The sequence below is a fragment of the Pristiophorus japonicus genome, chromosome 18 (assembly GCF_044704955.1).
Source record: "Pristiophorus japonicus isolate sPriJap1 chromosome 18, sPriJap1.hap1, whole genome shotgun sequence".
In the NCBI taxonomy this organism is placed as follows: Eukaryota; Metazoa; Chordata; class Chondrichthyes; family Pristiophoridae; genus Pristiophorus; species Pristiophorus japonicus.
In genome coordinates, this window is record NC_091994.1 from 93452773 (window position 1) to 93470291 (window position 17519).

Sequence of the window (17519 nt, forward strand, 5' to 3'; positions counted from 1 at the left end):
CCACGCGGTGCCCCCGACCGCTTTCTCTGTTATTGCACCTTCTCTTGACTGTTTGTGGCCCGGCAGCATGGCAGCCCTTCAAGGGGAGGTCGCGCTGCCACAGCCACCACGTTATTTTTGCCACCCGACTTCCCGATTGGCCGGCAAAATATTGCCCACGGGTTCAGCCGGGCTGCCAACAGGCAGTTCTGATGGCATCAAGCATAGCTCAGGGCTGCTGCTCTCATTCTTCATAACAGTACCCAAGTCTAGAGTGTGCCAGAACTCTGCATCACCAAGTGATGGGTGTGGATCTGTGCATGTGATCACTTCCTGTGAACGGCAGAGTTCTGTTGGGTGAAGTACTCAGACTGATAGCCACTAGGTTCAGTAGGTTGATTCCGGAGATGAGAGGGTTGATTTATGAAGGTTGAGTAGGTTGGACGTTTACTCATTGGAGTTCAGAAGAATGTGAGGTGATCTTATTGAAACATATAAGATAATCAGGATGCAGAGAGGATATTTGCATTCATAGAGGAAACTAAAACTAGGGGACTTTCTGGGCCCAAATTTCCCCATGAGTTGCACCGTTTTTTTTGGTGTAACTTGATTTTTCTGGTGTATCTTTTTAGTTGCAAATATGGCCATTTAATTTAAGTGAATTAGTTAGGTTTTTTGTTAGGTCAGTTTTTTTTCAAAAGGGGGCATTCCCAGCCACTTACACCATTTATGCCAATTTGGCCAGAAAAAAGTTGTACTAAACTAACTTAGGGTAGCATATGTGTCCACTTTTGTCCCCACAGAAAGACCTTACTTACAGTTAAGGAATCGGCGCAAGTAACTACATTTAAAGCACCACCAAGCACCAAACAAAGCACAAAAAGTAATAACAATTCAATAAAAAATAAAGAAGTGAAGTAAATAATTAAAGTAACAAATAAAAGTACTGCATCAAATCCTACCTTAAACTGAACCATGCTGGAGTCAGTTCGGCCAGGGCCAGGTGCGGGACACTGGCAAGCCCATCGGCTAGGGCAAGAATCGGGAGAACATGGCAGGCTGTGGGAGGGAGAGAAACGGAGAACGTGGCAGGCTATGGAGGGAGGGGGGGGGGGGAGGGAAAAGGAGAAAGAATGCGGCAGGCTGTGGGGTGGGGACAGACTGATGGTGGTGGATGGGAGGGAGGGAGGGAGAAGGCTGAACTCTGCAGGCTGTGGGGGGTGGGGGGGCGGGTGTGCTGACGAGGAGGGATAGAGAAGTCACGACTGAAGGGGGGAGGGGGAGAGAACAAAAGACCTTTGGGTTTCTTACCCTGTTTGGGGAGTGAGAAGAGCTGGGCTAAGTGTTGTGTTAATGGAACACGATGTAAAAAATATTTTATTGAAAATTTGGAATGTACTTCACTTTAGTGTAATAAAATAATTTTTTTATCAAATTGTACTTTAATATGACTCTTTAAGATCACTTAAAAATGTTAAGATCACTTATAAACTTGTAAAGTTACAAAAGTTACAAAACAATTTCAATGTGAAAAATCTTACACCTAAAATCACTTAAACTTCAAGATTACTTTTTAGGTGTGAAATTAAATAACTTACAAAATGTGAGAACATTTACACTCTAATATCACTTAAAAACCCTAAGATCACTTATTAGTTGTAAAGTTACAAAACTTACAAAACAATTTCCATTAGAAAAAACTTGCACTGTAAGATCATTTAAAAACTTTAAGGTCACTTTAGTCTTATAAAGTTACATCACTTACAAAACAATTTACATTTGAAAACAGTTACAAGAGTAAAATCAACAACAACAACAAAAACAACAGCAGCAAAGAAAGGCTGCACCCATCTCAGATCCACATCTCGGTGAATGTGCACTGCTTCATGGGGGGTGGTGATGGTGTGGGGCGGGGGGTTACGGCTTGGGTCTCTACAGAGACTAGTGCGGGGATTTTTAAAAACACAAAGTCCTTATTTTGCTTGCAGCAATGAATGATTCTCACCTATGCAGCACTTCTTGTGGAGGTTTAGCAGCTAATTTCTTGCAGAATACTCCAAACAGCACCCCTATAGCTTTCAAAACATCAAGCAGGCATCCAAAACTCAGTGAGAGGTTCTCCCTTTAAAAATGGTCGATTGCCAATGTTATTGCCCCACTGAGCATGCGCGAACGTTGCAATGCGCATGTGTGTGCTGCCGGCACTCTGACAGTCACTCAGATCAGGCCCCGCTCCCCCCCGCCGGCTCTGCGCGGCCAGCAGAGACCTAGCTCCGCCTCCCTCTTTGTTCTACGCCACGCCAGCTCCACAGACGGCCCGAGAATCGGCCATGATCTCACGGATTTTTTTTGGCGCTGCTTCTGGGGTAAAATGTAGGCGGGGGGGGGGGGGGCTCGGAGGTGCGCCAAAAAAACCGGAAGGCCAAATTTGGGCCCATAGTCTCAGAGTAAGGGGACGCCCATTGAAAACTGAGATGAGGAGGAATTTCTTCTCTCAGAGGGTTGTAAATCTATGGAATTCTCTGCCCCAGAGAGCTGTGGAGGCTGGGTCATTGAATATATTTAAGGCAGAAATAGACAGATTTTTGAGCGATAAGGGAATAAAAGGTTATGGGGAGCGGGCAGGGAAGTGGAACTGAGTCCATGGTCAGATCAGCCATGATCAATTGAATGGCGGAGTAGGGTCGAGGGGCCAGGTGGCCTACTGCTGTTCCTATTTCTTATGTTCTTATGATTACATAGTGTCACTCCATTAGAATACTATGAAAGACTTCATAATGACGCCATTGTCTATTATCTGCAGAATGTTCTATTAGCATTCTGCCGATAAACAAGGTCTTTCTATTACTCAAAGTTAATAAATAATATACAGCAGTGAAATACTGTGACAGAATGCCAGTTTCCTCTTGTACTGTTTCGCAGACACACAGCTTTCAGTGAACTGACAAAAGACAAACCAATCAGTCATTAGCATTCCAGGGAAATTACTGTAAATACAGTGGACACAAAAAAGCTTCCCACAAATATGTTTTACCAGAAACATTTCTATTTTTACTTTTGCTGAAACCATAAACATTCCTTGAGTGTTCTCTTGGGCGTTCTGCTTGGGATGGGCATTAGTGATTAGGAAGGAATTGCAGCCAACCCTGAGGTTCGGAATTGAATGTTTTTGTGTGTTAAATTTTTCAATATAGTCATGATTAGTAACAGGATCGGACACTAGGAATGGGTTAACTCAGATGTATTGAACATTAGAAGATTATTACAAGCAAGCAATACATCTAAGTACTCATAAGTAGCATACCCATCACGGATGAAGAGCTGCTGTATGTATCGCTAGCATTTTGTGCTATCCTTTTGACTAAACCTATCTTAAACCAGCTCTGTCCACTTCTGCAGAACATCGCGCGACCTGTTTTTGGCACAAACGTGCGAGCTGCTGTGTTATGCTCCAGTTCATCTAACGTGATCTAGTCTCAGTACTTTTTCATGACACATCTATTTTAATCTTAAAACTGCCAAACTACTCTAGTCCTCATCTTTTGCAAGCTTTGCAGTTAATCACATGTACTAACTATTCAATGATGCTCTTACATCAAGTTATCAACCTGTAGGGCTGGAATTTGGGCTTTTTGGATATCGGGGTGTTAATCGTGGCGGGGCATTAAAGTTAGTGCCTGAAAATAGTTTGCGCCTCTGACTGCAAGTTTTGGCGAAAATATAAATTGGAGGAGTGTTGGCGTTAAGTCAGGCGTTATACAACGGACTTTGTGCGCCCGAGCCGAAACTTGTGGCGGTAAAGAAGTTTCATTGTTGGTTAGTGCCCTGCAACACAACGTTGTATATTGTATGATATTATTTTAGTGGGGGGTGATTTTGTGACTTTGTTGCAGTAAAATTTATGATTCATCATTTGCCATTGGTGTCTTGTGCATCATTCCACCGTTCACCAGAGATGTGCCTTTATGGGGGCACATAGCGTGTCTAGTATTAGCTCCGCCCCTCAGTTTCTTCCATTTAGGAGAGCCGGTCCATGACAAGCTCGTGATGTGCAAGTGTTGGTTCGGCAGCATCTCCACACTGCCTCCCCCGTGGATGGGGTGGCTATCCAATGGGGGCCTCGCCAGGCTCCTTTTCGTCATCCTCCTCCTCCTGAGGTGGACATGCAATCCCCAGTGGCAATGCGTGGCCCCTCATGATGGCCAAGCTGTGCAACATGCAACACATCACAATGAATTCGGATACCTGTTGAGGGGAGTATTGAAGGCTGCCTCGAGTACTGAAGGCTGCCTTAAGAGCAGTGCAGTCAATTGGTCTGCCTGTAGGAGGTGGCATATCTCTGTCAGCACTTCCTTTCGGAAGCGCAACCTTCTCACACACTGCTCCTCAGAGAGCTGGCAGTCTGAGCGTTGGTGCCTGTAAACCCGTGGGGGGTTAGCTCCCGTGAGAGGCGGGAGTCGAGAGAGGCAGCGGCCTATAAAAGGCAGCAGTCCGGGGAGCGTCGAGAGAGGCGGGAGTCGAGAGAGGCAGCGGCCTATAAAAGGCTCAGCAGTCCGGGGAGCGTCGAGAGAGGCGGGAGTTGAAAGAGGCAGCGGCCTATAAAAGGCTCAGCAGTCCGGGGAGCGTCGACAGAGGCGGGAGTCGAGAGAGGCAGCGGCCTATAAAAGGTTAAAAAAACAAGCCTAAAGGCTTTGTGTCTTAATGCAAGGAGTATCCGCAATAAGGTGGATGAATTAACTGTGCAAATAGATGTTAACAAATATGATGTGATTGGGATTACGGAGACGTGGCTCCAGGATGATCAGGGCTGGGAACTCAATATCCAGGGGTATTCAACATTCAGGAAGGATAGAATAAAAGGAAAAGGAGGTGGGGTAGCATTGCTGGTTAAGGAGGAGATTAAGGCAATAGTTAGGAAGGACATTAGCTTGGATGATGTGGAATCTATATGGGTAGAGCTGCAGAACACCAAAGGGCAAAAAACGTTAGTGGGAGTTGTGTACAGACCTCCAAACAGTAGTAGTGATGTTGGGGAGGGCATCAAACATGAAATTAGGGGTGCGTACAATAAAGGTGCAGCAGTTATAATGGGTGACTTTAATATGCACATAGATTGGGCTAACCAAACTGGAAGCAATACGGTGGAGGAGGATTTCCTGGAGTGCATAAGGGATGGTTTTTTAGACCAATATGTTGAGGAACCAACTAGGGGGGAGGCCATCTTAGACTGGGTGTTATGTAATGAGAGAGGATTAATTAGCAATCTCGTTGTGCGAGGCCCCTTGGGGAAGAGTGACCATAATATGGTGGAATTCTGCATTGGGATGGAGAATGAAACAGTTAATTCAGAGACCATGGTCCAGAACTTAAAGAAGGCTAACTTTGAAGGTATGAGGCGTGAATTGGCTGGGATGGATTGGCGAATGATACTTAAGGGGTTGACTGTGGATGGGCAATGGCAGACATTTAGAGACCGCATGGATGAACTACAACAATTGTACATTCCTGTCTGGCATAAAAATAAAAAAGGGAAGGTGGCTCAACCGTGGCTATCAAGGGAAATCAGGGATAGTATTAAAGCCAAGGAAGTGGCATACAAATTGGCCAGAAATAGCAGCGAACCTGGGGACTGGGAGAAATTTAGAACTCAGCAGAGGAGGACAAAGGGTTTGATTAGGGCAGGGAAAATGGAGTATGAGAAGAAGCTTGCAGGGAACATTAAGACGGATTGCAAAAGTTTCTATAGATATGTAAAGAGAAAAAGGTTAGTAAAGACAAACGTTAGTCCCCTGCAGTCAGAATCAGGGGAAGTCATAACGGGGAACAAAGAAATGGCGGACCAATTGAACAAGTACTTTGGTTCGGTATTCACGAAGGAGGACACGAACAACCTTCCGGTTATAAAAGGGGTCGGGGGGTCTAGTAAGGAGGAGGAACTGAGGGAAATCCTTATTAGCCGGGAAATTGTGTTGGGGAAATTGATGGGATTGAAGGCCGATAAATCCCCAGGGCCTGATGGACTGCATCCCAGAGTACTTAAGGAGGTGGCCTTGGAAATAGTGGATGCGTTGACAGTCATTTTCCAACATTCCATTGACTCTGGATCAGTTCCTATGGAGTGGAGGGTAGCCAATGTAACCCCACTTTTTAAAAAAGGAGGGAGAGAGAAAACAGGGAATTATAGACCGGTCAGCCTGACATCGGTAGTGGGTAAAATGATGGAATCAATTATTAAGGATGTCATAGCAGTGCATTTGGAAAGAGGTGACATGATAGGTCCAAGTCAGCATGGATTTGTGAAAGGGAAATCATGCTTGACAAATCTTCTGGAATTTTTTGAGGATGTTTCCAGTAGAGTGGACAAGGGAGAACCAGTTGATGTGGTATATTTGGACTTTCAGAAGGCGTTCGACAAGGTCCCACACAAGAGATTGATGTGCAAAGTTAGAGCACATGGGATTGGGGGTAGTGTACTGACATGGATTGAGAACTGGTTGTCAGACAGGAAGCAAAGAGTAGGAGTAAATGGGTACTTTTCAGAATGGCAGGCAGTGACTAGTGGGGTACCGCAAGGTTCTGTGCTGGGGCCCCAGCTGTTTACACTGTACATTAATGATTTAGATGAGGGGATTAAATGTAGTATCTCCAAATTTGCGGATGACACTAAGTTGGGTGGCAGTGTGAGCTGCGAGGAGGATGCTGTGAGGCTGCAGAGCGACTTGGATAGGTTAGGTGAGTGGGCAAATGCATGGCAGATGAAGTATAATGTGGATAAATGTGAGGTTATCCACTTTGGTGGTAAAAACAGAGAGACAGACTATTATCTGAATGGTGACAGATTAGGAAAAGGGGAGGTGCAAAGAGACCTGGGTGTCATGGTACATTGAAGGTTGGCATGCAGGTGCAGCAGGCGGTTAAGAAAGCAAATGGCATGTTGGCCTTCATAGCGAGGGGATTTGAGTACAGGGGCAGGGAGGTGTTGCTACAGTTGTACAGGGCATTGGTGAGGCCACACCTGGAGTATTGTGTACAGTTTTGGTCTCCTAACCTGAGGAAGGACATTCTTGCTATTGAGGGAGTGCAGCGAAGGTTCACCAGACTGATTCCCGGGATGGAGGGACTGACCTATCAAGAAAGACTGGATCAACTGGGCTTGTATTCACTGGAGTTCAGAAGAATGAGAGGGGACCTCATAGAAACATTTAAAATTCTGACGGGGTTAGACAGGTTAGATGCAGGAAGAATGTTCCCAATGTTGGGGAAGTCCAGAACCAGAGGTCACAGTCTAAGGATAAGGGGTAAGTCATTTAGGACCGAGATGCGGAGGAACTTCTTCACCCAGAGAGTGGTGAACCTGTGGAATTCTCTACCACAGAAAGTTGTTGAGGCCAATTCACTAAATATATTCACAAAGGAGTTAGATGAGGTCCTTACTACTAGGGGGATCAACGGCTATGGCGAGAAAGCAGGAATGGGGTACTGAAGTTGAATGTTCAGCCATGAACTCATTGAATGGCGGTGCAGGCTAGAAGGGCCGAATGGCCTACTCCTGCACCTATTTTCTATGTTTCTATGTTTGTATGAGCCGACATGGCCAAGATTCCTTCCTCTAGCTTGACACCTCCTGGCAATAACATGGAGCATGATACGCTGGCGAACTAGTAATGCCTCCATTAAATTTTCTCACTGGGGTTCATGATTGCCATGTCCCCATCCGAACAACTGGATTCAGAAGCGAAGTGGAAGGGTGTGGGAAAAAGTCACCTATGAGCCCACTGTTTGGGGATCTCTGGATGGGTCCTAAGGAAAAGTGGATTGGAAACATTTTCAATAAGGCAAAAATAAGATAGGAGAAAAGTGAAAGAAAAGGGAGAAACACAATTGCTCTGTGATTGGGTAGTTTTGAAAGCATCTGATGAAACAACAGGAGACAAACTTGTTAGCTGGGAGGAATCTCTCCCAAGGGGTACCTCTACCGAGAGGTTGAGGAGGGGAGGGTTCTGCCTGGGGGGTGGCTCTACCGAGGGGCAGAGTCCCTACCGAGAGCTGATTGGGGGGAGGCGATACCCTACCGAGGTGGTGAGGTGGGAAGGCTGTACCGAGGGAGGGTGATTCTCAACTTATATTTTAAGATGATTCACTTTTCGAGGTTGCCTGAATGCTGTGACAATCCTAATAGGAATGGATGCCTTTGTTCACTGTTACCTGTTCCTCCAAACTCCAGAGTACAAGGTGTCAGCTTGATGATTCCATTGCCCAAGGCGTAAGAGTGAAATCGACTGCAAGGTTTCTGGAGTATTACTCTCAGTGTATCATGAGAAACTGTAAATGTATGCTCTGGGACTGGAGGCCAGCCAAGTGAACAATTATACCTTCTGACATAAAGGGGGAGAATGGGGGTCATTGTGCCTCCCGTTAGCGTCCTCAGGGGGTGCTAACTGGGCACAAACAAATGTTCACCTGGGCATGACGCTGCTAATGACTCCCGATAAATTCCGTGGGGGTTTAGTGACGGCGGTAACCGGTAGTGCTTCGCTGCACCGGCAATGACGACGTCATCACCGTGTGCAGCAACTGCTTTTCGCCCCGGAGCAAAGATTTGGGAGTGCCCCCTGAAGCTGCGCTGGGCGATGACCGCGACAGCTTCAGGGGGCATGTAACGGGCTGCGGGGCGCTAGTTAAAGGGGACGTGACCTTTACGGAAGAAAAAAAAACGGCCTACTTACTGGTTGCAGCCCATTGCATCCTTTAACACCATCGCTCCATGGTTTTGTCTTTTGGCCTGTCCTATTTTAACCTTTTAACAATGCATGTATATATAAAATATAATTTCTTTGTGACCTTCCAGTTAACATTTTCCACTTATAAATTTCTGTGTCGACGAGAAACTTTCCATGTTAACTTGTCACACTGTAATTGCACCTCCCACCAGTGGAGGCATTATAGTGCCACCATTGGAAGGAAAGTGTAATTACAGTGTGACAATTTTACATAGGCAGTTTCCATTTAAAAAAGGGGACATAGACATTTATAAAGTAAATATAAAATTATGTCTCTACACCTTGGTCCAATTAATTCCTGGACTCTTTAACTGCACTCAGCTGAAAATTACTCCATGTGCAATATCACAGCGATTCAAAAGCAAAATATTGCAGATGCTGGAAATGTGAAATAAAAACAGAAAATGTTGAAAATACTCAGCAGGTCAAGCAGTATCTGTGAAGAGAGAAACAAAGTTAATGTTTCAGGTTGATGATCTTTCCTTATTACCACAGATTGACTCGTATTTATTATTTACACAACCCCTAACTGAGAGTGCTTTGTGCTTACAGCAAGAAAGGTGAGAAAGTTTTGGGATGGAGAGAAGGCAGTGATGGTGGCCTTAGTTGGTACAACTGTGGTGCTGCCTTGTATAAACCACAACCACATTTGGACAGAGAGACACAGCGAGGAAGAACAACAGGTGGTCCACTGGGACAGATCACCTCCTGGCGTCTGGCATGACCAGGCTGATCGGCTGATTGACCTCTACGCTTCCGGGGAGCAGCGATCTTATGGTCCCCAGTTTATCAGGAAAAGGATGAATATATCAGAGACGGCATTCGATGATGGTGATTTTTCGCTGACCATTTCTAACATTCGCTTTGGTGATGAAGGACTGTACTCCTGCGATTTGCACCACCATTACTGCGGGATTCACGAAAGACGCATCTTCAGCCTCTTTATTACAGAGCCAGTCAAAGTGAACTTTACATATAAAACAGGTAAGATTTTTTTCATATCATGTTTCCATAATATTGTACATCACATAGAGAGGAGCTCAGCTGTTACTTTAGGTGTTACATTCTGCAACAAAGAAAGGGCAGGGCAATCTTATTTTTTGCTTTTTAGTTTTATTTTTCTCTGCTTCCTCCCCTCCCAACAGGCTATTGGGGCTGATTGGCCTGCTTCTGTTCCTAGGCTCCTTCTCTCCTGAGTTCCATTCTCCATGTATTTGCCTAAGCAGTGAGTGTCAGCATGTTATGGAGGTTGACACTGTCAACTGCAAGGGTCTATGGAATGTCCTCCTCCGTTTCGGATGCCCCCAAATGTTCATCACCATCCTCCGCCTGCTCCACGATGACATGCAGGCCGTGATCCTTACCAATGGATCCATCACAGACCCAATCCACGTCCGGACTGGGGTCAAACAGGGCTGCGTCATCGCCCCAACCCTCTTCTCAATCTTTCTCGCCGCCATGCTCCACCTCACAGTCAACAAGTTCCCCGCTGGAGTGGAACTAAACTACAGAACCAGTGGGAACCTGTTTAGCCTTCGCCAGGCCAGGTTCAAGACCATCCCAACCTCTGTCGTCGAGCTACTGTACGCGGACGACGTCTGCGCACATACAGAGGCTGAACTCCAGGACATAGTCGACGTATTTACTGAGGCGTACGAAAGCATGGGCCTTACGCTAAACATCCGTAAGACAAAGGTCCTCCACCAGCCTGTCCTCTCCACACAGCACCGCCCCCCAGTCATCCAGATCCACGGCAGGCCCTGGACACCGTGGACCACTTCCCATTTCTTGGGAGCCTCCTATCAACATGAGCAGGCATCGACTACGAGATCCAACACCGCCTCCAGTGCGCCAGTGCAGCCTTCGGTCGCCTGAGGAAAAGAGTGTTTGAAGACCAGGCCCTCAAAACTGCCACCAAGCTCATGGTCTACGGGGCTATAGTAATATCCGCCCTCCTGTATGGCTCAGAGACATGGACCATATACAGTAGACACCTCAAGTTGCTGGAGAAATACCACCAACGATGTCTCCGCAAGATCCTACAAATCCCCTGGGAGGACAGGCGCACCAACATCAGCCTCCTCGTCCAGGCTAACATCCCCAGCATTGAAGAGCTGACCACACTCGATCAACTCCGCTGGGCAAGCCACATAGTTCGCATACCAGACACGAGACTCCCAAAGCAAATATTCTACGCGGAGCTCCTTCACGGCAAATGAGCCAAAGGTGGGCAGCGGAACCGTTACAAGGACACCCTCAAAGCTTCCCTGATAAAGTGCGACGTCCCCACTGACACCTGGGAGTCCCTGGCCAAAGACCACCCTAAGTGGAGAAAATGTATCCGGGAGGGCACTGAGCACCTCGAATCTCAATGCCGAAAGCGTGTAGAAATCAAGCGCAAGCAACGGAAAGAGGGTGTGACAAACCAGTCCCATCCACCACTTCCCTCATCGACTATCTGTCCCATCTTTGACAGAATCTGTGGCTCTCGTATTGGACTGTTCAGCCACCAAAGAATTCACTTCAGGAGTGGAAGCAAGTCTTCCTCGATTCCGAGGGACTGCCTATGAGGTTATGGAGGTATCACAGTTGAGCCTGGTCCTATTCTGAGCCAATATGCATATTTTCAATAGGGGCCACTGGATAACAATTAGAAGCAGGAACCTTGGGTGAATTTTCACTAGCTCTGGGTTGCTGATACTTGTAACACACCTACTGCTGCCAAGGCTGAGAGCAACTACCTCAACATAGGCTGGGATTTGAATTAGCAACATTCCTGTTTTTTTATAATTCAGTACCTTTATCATCGGGATATGAAGGACGCTTCCTGCAGTCTCCTCCCTACCGAACATCAGCAGGAGTCTGCACCCTCTCTTCATTCAGTTATTGTTATTGTTATGAGAGGACATCAGCAACTTTCAACCAATTAAGGAGGTATTCTGATGTGAGCTCATTATGGATGTTAAGCATGTCACTTAACAGAACATGACAGCTTATTGGCTGTACCCTGTCAAAGGTGTTAGAGACACAACCTAGCGGTTGAATGCAGTGATGTACTAGAAGCAACTGCAAAAATAGTCTGAAACTTTGACTGTGTTGTCTCTTTGCCTCCCTCCTTCCCTTTGCCCTCTCTACTCTGCTCCCGCTTTCCTCCAGCTCTGTCATTTTTCTCCTTCCCACCTCCTGTGCTTACCTCTCTTCCGTAGCCTCACTGAACCTTCCTTTCTCCGCTTCCTTCTCTTCATTCCCACTCTCCCTCCTTGCATATCTCACTACCACACTCCTACCAACTCTAGTTTATTTTTTCCAAACAAATTATTATCAAGGCAAAAGATGGAAAATTGTGATCTAGCTGTGGTTCATGAATGGATTCAGTTGTGAGCAAGCTGTGATTGGTGAATGGATTCAGTTGTGAGCTAGTTGTGATTGGTGAATGGGTTCAGTTGTGAGCTAGTTGTGATTGGTGAATGGGTTCAGTTGTGAGCTAGCTGTGATTGGTGAATGGGTTCAGTTGTGAGCTAGCTGTGATTGGTGAATGGGTTCAGTTGTGAGCTAGTTGTGATTGGTGAATGGGTTCAGTTGTGAGCTAGTTGTGATTGGTGAATGGGTTCAGTTGTGAGCTAGCTGTGATTGGTGAATGGGTTCAGTTGTGAGCTAGCTGTGATTAGTGAATGGGTTCACTTGTGAGCTTGCTGTGATTGGTGAATGGGTTCAGTTGTGAGCTAGCTGTAATTGGTGAATGGGTTCAGTTGTGATCAAGCTGTGATTAGTGAATGGGTTCATTTATACTATTTCTTGCCTTTGTGTTCAGAAAGGTTTTATGTAATTTTTCTTGCTATTTAGTAGATAATGTCAGGTGGGCAGTACGATATTCTCCAGTCACTGCTTCAGACTCGGGGAAAAGGACAATGGTACACTCAGACACTTTGTATAAAGAAGAAATTGATCCTCTTTGTTTATGTGCAAGAGATATTTGATCTTCCAAATAAACCTTGAGAATAAAAGGCATTGAATGACGCTGTGTTAAGCAGCGCTCAGAACTGCATCAATCATAATAGATTAGTACTGCATCCCGATTGTCCTTGTTTTCTCAAAGGGAGAGAAATCAGCATGCGACAGTCATTCGCAAGCTTCAGCCATGCTCCCAATTTCTGTTCTGTTCAGGTTCAAACACCTCGTTAATTTGCACTACTCCATGATCGGGGCCATTTTAAATACTACTAACAGTAATAATAGGCACGGCTTGAGTGTTTTTATTCATTCATGGGATGTGGGCGTCTCTGGCAAGGCCAGCATTCATTGCCCAGCCCTAATTGCCCTTGAGAAGGTGGTGGTGAGCCGCATTCTTGAACCGCTGCAGTCCGTGTGGTGAAGATACTCCCACAGTGCTGTTAGGGAGGGAGTTCCAGGATTTTGACCCAGCGACGATGAAGGAACAGCGATATACTTCCAAGTCAGGATGGTGTGTGACTTGCAGGGGAACTTGCAGGTGATGGTGTTGCCATGCGCCTGCTGCCCTTGTCCTTCTAGGGGGTAGAGGTCGCGGCTTTAGGAGGTGCTGCTGAAGACGCCTTGGCGAAGTCATGCGTTCATGGCTGGAAGGGCAATGTAGTACTGTCATTGCTGCCAGGCTGACCTAAGAACAAAAGAAATCGGAGCAGGAGTAGACCATTCGGCCTCTTGAACCTGCTCTGCCATTCCATAAGATCATGGCTTCGATCTCAACTCCGCTTTCCCGCCCAATCCCTTGATTTCCTTGAGTCTAAAATCTATCAATCTCAGCCTTGAATAAACGCAACAACTGAACATTCGCAGACCACTGGGGTAAAGAATTCCAAAGATTTACAAATCTGAGTGAAGAAATTTCTCCTCATCCCAGTCCTAAATGGCCGACCCTTTATCCTGAGACTATGCTCCCGAGTTCTAGACTCTCCAGCCCGGGGAAACAGCCTCTCATAATCTGCCATGACAAGCCCTCTCACAATCTTATGTTTCAATGAGATCACCTTTCATTCTTCTAAATTCCAGCGAGTATCGGCCCATTCTACTCAATCTCTCCTTGAAGGACAACCCTCTCATCCCTCACCAGGGATAGTTGTGTTTTGAGGTCCATCGTATAAAATTATGTATGGGTCATACACTTATGTAAGTCATTCTCCGTTTATACAAGTGCCACTTTGGTAAAACCCTTATAGATAGTAGCCAGGATCATAATCTCTGAAGGGTTTAATATCTGCGGGCACACTGCGTTAAAGATTTTAAAATAGATCTACTGCCTAGTAAAATCTCAAGTTTAAAGTGAGAATAGCAGGATGTTTTAAATGCAGTAAGACCTCACTGTTGTCGGTTTCTGTCAATGCTATGCTGTGTATGGCGGAAATCAGAAGTTGGACCTACCCTCACATCATTCAGGGCAGTTTGACAGATAGGGGGAGATTTAGGCCCATTTTTGGACCTGAAATGGTCATCGCACTCATGGCATGTGACAGAAGCTGGACGCCAGAGACTTGTCCGAAATTGGCATTGGGCCTCATCTAAATAATACCGGTGAGCCGTAGGCACCTGTTGGGCTGCCTGAAGCAGCTCGCGAGTTTCCTCGACCAGTTTGGGCCAGCAGTGACCCTCGGGTAGATCCTCGGTGGTGGCGGGAGGGGGGGGCGGGGGGGGCGAGTGTACATGCTGGCAGCAGGCTGCATTAACGGTGTGGAGCCAGAAGGAGCACTCCTGCTCCCCCTCGCTCCACATTAAAATAAGTTAAAAAGAAATAACTTTCTGTCGGCGGATTTCATCGATCTCTTTAAGGAACTGTAAAAGCTGAGTTTCTGACCAATTTCGGAAAGTAGGCCTTAGGCCCCTCCTTAGCATATGCATGAGGCCTAACACCTGTTTAAGGCTGCCACCAGAGACGACTAACCATCATCCAAGCCAATACGGTGTCGGACGTTTTTCAAGCGTTCTCAGAGCCCTGTTAAATTGGATCTTTTTGCTCCATTTTTCACCCAAGAAAAGGGTGAAGCAAGGTCACATTTCTCCCCCACCCCGGAGATTCTTAAGAGATTAGTAATCTATCTTTATGCTCAGTGAGTGCTGCAGAATTATGAGGGGCACTGGAGAGGGACAAAGATTGTAGCACACGCAATGGCTATTTCCTGAAACGGAACAGTGTGTAGCAAGACTGAGAGAAGAAAGAAAAATACATCAAAGAGAGACACCAATAATCAGGAGGTTTAATCGAGAGACCCCAACACTTGAAAGATGATAATTTAGGGCAGTAAAGGACAAGGAAGGAGTATATTGTAACTTAATTCATTGCAAAGCTATGACAAGCTCCAGAGTGCCACAACAAATGTCTGAAGCCTCCAGATGAAGGAAATCAGTTGTTTCAGCTCCATCCAGAACATTACCATGAAAGGAGAAGGAGAAGAAAGGAAGTAGCAGTCAAATCCAAAGTAAACAAGGGCTGGCTATTGCTAGTATTGGACATCTTCCCATCTGTTCGACAATACTGTGCTCAAGATCCCCAGCCCAAAGCTTCAGTCTTAAAGAAACCCTTCAAAAAAATTAACCTCAGGATGTTAACCAGAGGATGTTTCTATTTTAATTAAATGCAAGCAAATAAAAAAATCACCATCAAAGCTGTCGCATGTAATCAAAGAGACTGCTTCTGTTGCTCCAAAACGCAAATAATTTATCCCAGCCAACATCTAATTGGTACAGGCTCGGCAGGAGAGAGTACTGTGCCAACCAGCCACTCAAAGCTTGTTCTTATTATCTTTTTGCCTCGGCCTTTCGGGTTTTATTTCTTACTCCTCTCCTCCCCGTTACTCTTCCATTACCCACACCTTGTAGCGTTGTTGTTCCTCTAAAAGGTGTTTTACATCCCCAGCTGTTTTATGAGAGTTTGCTTCTAAGAATTTCCAGAAGTTTCTGAGGCATGAAGTGCATCCTGTTCAGTCGATTTGATCCATATGGGAACCATGTGGAACTGGCTGCATTCCAGCAGCTCAGTATTCTTCATTCCTCTGGAAAAACAACAATCAGGAACATTTGTTTTAACAAAGAAAAGAATGATTTGAGCATATTAATTTGTAAAACAAGAGAGTGATGTGACGTAAAAACTCAACCTTTATTTTTTAATCCATAAAACATTTCAAAACCAAAGTGTCTCAATAGCCAGGTCTCCTGGACATGATACAGCTAACAGCCAAATCACCGTCCATGTTGATATTTATTCTAATCCACAAGGGTTACACACAAAACAAAGGTTAAGCAAGGTTTTGAGACTAGGACGTTACACTTTACTCAGGAACTCTACTTGAACTGTAGCGTAAGACAACGATTACCATTGATAATGTAGTGCTGATGACCGGGAGTGCTCACAGCTGGATATTCTAGGCAGCCAGGGTGTTGTGGTAGCTGTAGTTATGAAATCTAACACAGGATTTGAGCCCAGTCTTTACTGCTGATGAAAATGCATCAAAAATATGAATAGTGGACAACTCACAGTAATCACATGGAACAATGCAATTTCATTTTAAAACCCAGACCTAAAATGGCGGCTGTTTCGCTCCAACAAAGTGTCTGAGCGAATGCTTTAAACAACAACAACTTGCATTTATATAGCACCTTGAACGTAGTAAAATGTCCCCCGGCGCTTCACAGGATCGTTATCAAACAAAATTTGACATCTACACCTTGTGGCGTTGTTGTTCCTCTAAAAGGTGTTTTACATCCCCAGCTGTTTTATGAGACTTTGCTTCTAAGAATATAAATGCAAGTTGTTAATGTTTAGCCACATACGGAGATATTAGGACAGCTGACCTTGGTCATAGAAGTAGGTTTTAAGGAGCGTCCTAAGGGAGGAAAGAAAGATAGAGAGGTGCAGAGGTTTAGGAAGGGAATTCCAGCGCTTAGGACCTAAATAGTTGAAGACACGGCCGCCAATGGTGGAGTAATTAAAATCAGGGATGCTCAAGAGGCCAGAATTCAAGGAGTGCAATTAGCTCGAAGGATTGTAGGGCTAAAGAGGATATAGAAATAGGGAGGGGCGAGGATTTGAAAACATGGATGAGAATTTTAACTGGCAGCCAATGTAGCTCAGTGAGCACAGGGTGATGGGTGAATGGGACTTGGTGCGAGTTAGGATATTGGCAGCAGAATTTTGTAAGACTTTAAATTTATGGAAGGTGGGAGGCCGATCAAGAGTGATCTAGAGGTAACAGGCATGGATGAGTGTTTCAGTAGCATATGTGCTGAGGCAGGGCGATATTACGGAGATGAAAATAGGCGGTCTTAGTGATGGTGTGGATATGTGGTCGGAAAGGAAACTCATCTAGGGGTCAAATACAACACCAAGGTTGCGAACAGTCTGGTTCAGCCTCAGACAGTTGTCAGGGAGAGGGATCGAGTCGGTGACTAGGGAACAAATTTTGTAGCCAGGACCGAAGACCACAGCTTTGGTCTTCCCAATATTTAGTTGGAGGAGATTTCTGTTCATCCAGTAATGGATGTCGGATAAGCAGTCTGACAATTTAGAGATAGTGGAGGGGTTGAGAGAGGTGGTGGTGAGGTAGAGTTGGGTGTCATTAGCATACATGTGAAACCTGAGGTGTTTTCGGGTGATGTCGCCAAGGGGCAGCAGGTAGATGAGAAATAGGAGGGGGTAAGGATAGATCATTGGAGGACGCCAGAGGTACAAATGTGGGGGCAGGAAGAGAAGCCATTGCAGGTGTTATTCTGGCTATGACCGGATAGATAAGA

At 45.6% G+C, this 17519-nt stretch overlaps 1 protein-coding gene across 3 annotated transcripts in view; it reads left to right on the forward strand.

Moving 5' to 3' along the window:
* Nucleotides 1–17519, forward strand: part of LOC139228900 (matrix remodeling-associated protein 8-like) — a 72304-nt gene that overhangs the window by 37465 nt on the left and 17320 nt on the right. For all 3 annotated transcript variants that reach the window (XM_070860397.1, XM_070860398.1, XM_070860399.1), the window contains exon 5: nt 9312–9743. In XM_070860397.1, the coding sequence (XP_070716498.1) occupies nt 9312–9743 (432 nt within the window). The remainder of the gene's footprint in view (nt 1–9311; nt 9744–17519) is intronic.